General features: G+C 54.0%; 2 protein-coding genes across 2 annotated transcripts; both read right to left on the bottom strand.

Annotated features, from left to right (window-relative positions):
- Positions 1-636: 636 nt before the first annotated feature.
- KRP23_1784 (uncharacterized protein) lies at positions 637-1,345 on the bottom strand (the record flags this gene model as incomplete). The annotated part of the gene is made up of 2 exons (XM_067886438.1): positions 637-654; positions 722-1,345. 2 exons carry the CDS (start codon positions 1,343-1,345, stop codon positions 637-639), a joined length of 642 nt encoding a protein of 213 aa, XP_067749117.1.
- A 2,610-nt stretch (positions 1,346-3,955) lies between these two features.
- Positions 3,956-4,266, bottom strand: KRP23_1783 (uncharacterized protein; the record flags this gene model as incomplete). The annotated part of the gene is made up of 2 exons (XM_067886437.1): positions 3,956-4,028; positions 4,118-4,266. The coding sequence occupies 2 exons, from the start codon at positions 4,264-4,266 to the stop codon at positions 3,956-3,958; spliced, it is 222 nt and encodes a 73-aa protein (XP_067749116.1).
- Between the last annotated feature and the right edge of the window lie 1,170 nt (positions 4,267-5,436).

Below are 5,436 nucleotides of genomic sequence, written 5' to 3'. Positions count from 1 at the left end.
ATACTCCCATGTCGGTGAGGAACGAGAACAGCTCCTGGCTGCTCAGCGACAACAGGAACTGCCAATAGTCTTTGAAAAAGTCCAACAGGAAATAGTAGCGGGAGCCATACAGGTACCCCAAAATCACTTCCAGTATTGGCATGGGCCACAGGATCCGCAGCGTCTGCGTGTTCACTCTTCGCACATCGATGGTCATGCGAAACGGATCTGGTCCCTTCTTGTTCACGATCAGCGGCGGCGAACACCACTTACTGCGCGGGTTCCGATACACCATTCCTGCCGCAACTAGTTCCTCCACGTGCCGGCGCATAAACTCTCGGTGCTCTGGTGGGTATCGCCGGGCTTTGCAGCGAACTGGGACTGCGTCTGGCTTGAGAGTCACTTCGAGAGGCGGCATGTCCACGGGTGGGTCATTGCCCAGCTTCAGTCGGAACGTGTCCACTTTCTCCCACAAAAGCTTCTCAAGTCGCTTCAGGTACTTCACACTGGCACCGTTAGCCTCTGCCTCTTGTATCTTCTTGAGGAGGGCGTCCCAGACTTCCTTCTGCTCTGCTTCCAAATCTCGATCCCTAGCAATAGTCGGGAAGCAAGCCTGATCCTCGTCCGGATAAAACGAAGCTTCTTCGGGCGCCGTAGTTAGGCGGTCCGAACGGGCTGCCACGGCCATCACATGGCGTAGCCCTCCTTCTACTCCAGCTGTCACATCCTCCATGTCCATCACACTGTTCAGCGCCCGAGCCTTTGCCAAGATCTCCACCGGATCGTAGCCTAGCTTTCGCATCAAGGGTCGACTCAGCAGAACGTCGCCCTTGCCAGCAGGCAATTCTTCGGACGAAATCCAGCAAACCACATTAGTGAGCAGAAGTTTTCCGGCAGGGGTGTTGACAGCGAGATTTAACTTCACCTCCTGCGTAATGATAACCACTGCCCCACCAAATCCTTCGGCTTCGACTCGCGCATCCAGATTGCGAATTGGCAGCCATTGCTTTGCCATTTTCAGTCGGTTGACGAGAGATTCCGCCACAATAGAGTACTCTGTACCTGTGTCTGGCGTAATGTGACCTGCGACCGTGCCGTTGATCTCGCAGGCTATGATCGGCTTGTCTTGGTCGAGTTGGCTTCCGACTGGACGTGCTGTAGGCAAACTGGTCACCGCTCCGACCCCCTCCTTGCGTCTCTCACGCACCAATTCCAATGCTTCTTCGCGTGTTACCTGGGGGCACTGTAACACCAAGTGATTCTTGTCGCCGCACTTGTAGCACTTCTTCTCCTGCTGCGGACTGGCATGCTTCGTGTCAGATCCCAACTTGACGGGTGGCACCTGCGGCGCCGGACGAGGCGGCATCGGGCCGTTCTTCTGCCCGTGCCCGCTTCGCTGCTTCTTCGAGGTTCCATCTCGCTGGCTCCCGGACTTTCCTGGAGTACTGGCGGGGTTTCCACTCGTGCCTGTCCGACTCGAAACCGCCTGATCGGGCAGTGCTGTTTCAAACAAGCACAACGCCTGTACCTTTGGGGTCAGCCAGTTAATGAACGCCTGGACCGATTTCTTTAAGGGCTTGTTGGCGTTTTTCTTCAGCTCTGTGAAGACCGTCGTCTTCAGCGCCTGAGGCTGAAGCGCGTTGCACAAGTATTTCACCGCCAGCTTCGGCTCTTCCAATGGGAAGTCGTCCATGTCTTCAGTGTCCAGGATCGAGTGAAAATCTGCAAGCAGCCTCGTCACGCGAGACTCGGCATCCGACAACTTCGTATTCATGGTGAGACTGCGCATCGCCGCTGCGAGTCTTGCGTAGTCTCTGGTGTCGCTCTTCCTCCCTTTCAGGAAGTAGACCTTCCACATTTCTTCTGTCACTTCCAGCTCGGGGCGTTGCAGCTCGTAGTCACAAATGCGCAGGAGTGTCTTGTGCTCGATACAGGAGCTGAGTGGCATCAGGCGTAGTTGTCCGAGCTTTGTCCCTGCATTTAACGACCGAATCCTGCGCTCGTACACCAAGTAGCTGTCCATGAACGCCTTCTTCTCCTGCCGAGAGCTGCCCTTGTACACGGGTGGGGTTGGCGTGTTCGTCCCCATAGCGAAGGTTAGGTGCTGGGCACTTTCACTGCGAGGCGTTACTCCCTCCCCGCTATGACACTCCCCCCCACCGCTGTGACCATCCTCGGTGGTATCTTCCATCTTCACGTCATCAGCTTCGTCGGGTGGGGGCTGGGCAAACCAGCCCCATCGAACTTGTCCTCGAGGCGAACTTGGGTGATGCACCACGTCCCTCAGCGTTTCAATCTCTCGCGCTTGGTGGCCTACCTTCTCGGAGGCCTCACGGAGAATTGAGGTGTGCGCAGCCATCTGCTGCTTCTGCTGTTCCATCTGCGCCCTCAGCGCGTCATACTCCCCCTTGAGCTGCAGCTGGTTCTCAAACTGCTCTTGCAGATAACCAGAAAACCGCTGCACCATCTCTTCCTGTTGATCGTGGAACTTCTTCAGCTGCTCGAACGTGAGCTGTTGCACGGCTGTAGACTGTTGCGCCAGTGCAGCGACTGCGGCGTCCTGCCGCTGCCGCTCTTCATCTTCTTCAAGCGCTTGCCGCATGGACGCGACCGACGCGCGCCGTGACAGCGTTTCCTCTTCCGCACTTGAGTCGTCCTCATCGACTGAGGTACGACGACTTCTCACGGGAGATGCCATACCGTGGTTTGACTCCTACTAAAGAATTCTTTGTTGTGTCTCACACGTTGACTTCAAAATGAAAAGTGATTGATTCTGCAAAGGCAGTGCTTCTGCTACTTGTACTCGGATCCCTACCACGAACCTTCTGTACCTGCCTCTACACACGTAAACATGCATCTTCAGCGAGCGAGCTCACAGCTCCTCGCCTGCCACGTCGACGCAAATGCCTTGTCGACGCCTCCCGCGGCTCGCGTCGCTCCACGTCCTCAGCCGCGTCACTGCCACGTCACTGCCACGTAATTCCCGACTGCCACGTCACTGTCACGTAGGTTCTGAAAGCCACGTAGCCGCTTGCTGGGCTCCGCTGTGGCGCCTCACGCCGCCGCGGGGTTCAGCCTGCCGTGTGGTGTGGACCACCGGCAACAAGCCTCCTCAGCAGCATGCAGCATATCGTAGTCAAGTAAGTCGCCATCAACATATCTGTTGTCAATCCACTTGCCTCGCTTTCGCTTTTGCGGGAGTGGTGCCGCAGTGGGCCGCTTTTCTTACGGGCATGCCGTCGTGCACCGCGGCAACAGCATCTATCCAGGTCACCAGGGGGACCTGCTTCATCAGTCAGCTTTTCGAGTCTGTTGTGTTGGATATTTTGGTCGGAGGGGGGCGTGCGATGGCTCAACCGAAAGAGCAGTCCTCTGCCTTTCATGTTGCCCTGCTCAATTGAGCCCTAAACCGGTATTTGTGTCTCTAGACGCAGTCCAAATACAAGACCAGTTTTTCCTTATTGACTTGAATTTGTATGTGGAGCGGGTGGCCCGAAATACGCCCAGATCCGAAATACGTCAAACATAGATACGTCATTTCGTTTAACATGAAAACCTTGGGCACAGTGCTCAGATCTTTGCAAAGATGCCGGTAGTCTGTGCTTACTAGATACAGAGTACTCCGACAAAGGGAGAACTGCGTGCAGCAATTTACCTCGCACAGATAGATAGTACGGCCCTGCAGAATATTTGCTCAAGTTGCCGCAAGCCTATACTGATCTAAGTTACATTTAGCGGTACATGCATGCATGCAGATTGCAAAATTGGAAATGAACGGCTCAGAATCAATATTATTTATTGCAGTGGCGTACTGCGTACAGTGATGAGCATCTTGGAGAGCCACCTGATAATATCATTTTAGACGGGAATCGCGTTGTGATAGGACAACCGACCTTGCGCAAGGCGTCACAGTATTGATTTAATTGACAATGTGGCCCACAGTCATTAGTCGATCTAAGAGCAGACCTGTATGTCTCTAGCAGTTCACAAGCACCTTCTTGGGCATGACGTCCCACGCGTCTCCCAGCCATTGCATTGCATTGCGTCTGCTGTATCGATAGCATATGCATCCTCAACGCACAGAACCCTCAGAATAGCAGCGCCTGATCTATCGTTCAAAATCCTTGTCTTGATCCACGCAATGACACCCTGGTCCATAGGTTGCACCATGGCCGTGATGTTCTTCGGCAGCCTGGCGATCTCCACGTGCGAGAGTGCCTCCTCAGGCTCCTTGTGCACAGGCGCATTATCGTAGAGCAGCAGGATCTTCCTGTCAGCGACCTTCATCTTCTAGTTCAGCTCCACCAACCACTCATTGAACACGGGTGTGGTCATCCAGCCTTTGTTGGTGCCAGTATAGTCCTTGTTGTCCGGCTTCTCCGGCAGTCAGGGTGGCGTTTTGGACTTGACCAACACCAGCAGCCGATCCCGTGGCGTTCGACCCAACAACGAAGGTCATGCGAGACTTGTTGATCTTTAGGGAGGGAGCGGCACCCAACCAGACAGACACTCGCGATACGACACTCGCGATACGGCCTTGTAGAAGTAGGCAGCCTCGTCGACATTGAACACGTTGTTCAAGTCGTACTTGGCGATCTTCGCCCGAAGCTCAGCAGCGCCTTCATTGCTGTTGGCACATTCGAATGAATCTCTCCATGGGCTCGGTGGACGCGGTAGCCGTGCCGAGCGAGAAAAAGATTGCACCAGCCGCCCCTGGTAAGGCGTGGTAGCCGAGAATCTGGGATGCCAAGTTTGGCAGCGGCAATTCTGGCAAGAAAAATAACAGAATAGTAAGTAAGGCTAGACCGTCCTTCATACAAAGCCAGTGTCTCGAGTATGTTGCGCTCGAGCAGCCTCATCTCCAGCGAGCGTATGCGCCGGACTTCTTGGTAGTCAACGTCAGCGCCGCAAAGCTTCTCCTCTTCCCGTAGAATCTTCCTAATTGTGCTTTTTCCAGGCATGCTCTCCAACTCGAATGTCTCTTGACACCACTCAGCCAGCTGCGTGTATTTCAAGCGCGGGTGTTTTCTGTGATAGCCACAGAGCTGAAGTTGGTGAGACTGACTCGAGGCAATGACGTGCTCGACACGTACGCGATTGTATAATGAAAGGGCTTCCAACAAAGCACTGCCAGCAAAGTGCCCCCAGCCATTTGTATGAATGACCAAGCCGAAGCGTTGGGCCGACAAACCATTTTGGCGCCAATTTTCGCGCCAATTTTCAATCGAGTGGTCTTCGGTTACTTAGTAAATTAGCCTCTGTGCTTCTATAACTAATAAAATGTGAGATGGCAGGTGATCAAATATAAAGTGGCTCTTCAAGACACCCTTCATCCTCCATTCTTCAAAAAATCACCATGCCTTCGCAACTCAAGTACCGCAACCAAACCACGAAGCAGAAAGTGATGTTGTGCGAGATGACCTATAGGCAACGAGAGAGCCACATGCTCTGCTATTA

Source organism: Phytophthora ramorum (genome assembly GCF_020800215.1).
Source record: "Phytophthora ramorum isolate Pr-102 chromosome Unknown Phyram_PR-102_s0002, whole genome shotgun sequence".
NCBI classification, from domain to species: Eukaryota; Oomycota; class Peronosporomycetes; order Peronosporales; family Peronosporaceae; genus Phytophthora; species Phytophthora ramorum.
The sequence above is the reverse complement of the archived record's forward strand: the minus strand, read 5'-3'. Positions and strand labels throughout refer to the sequence as shown.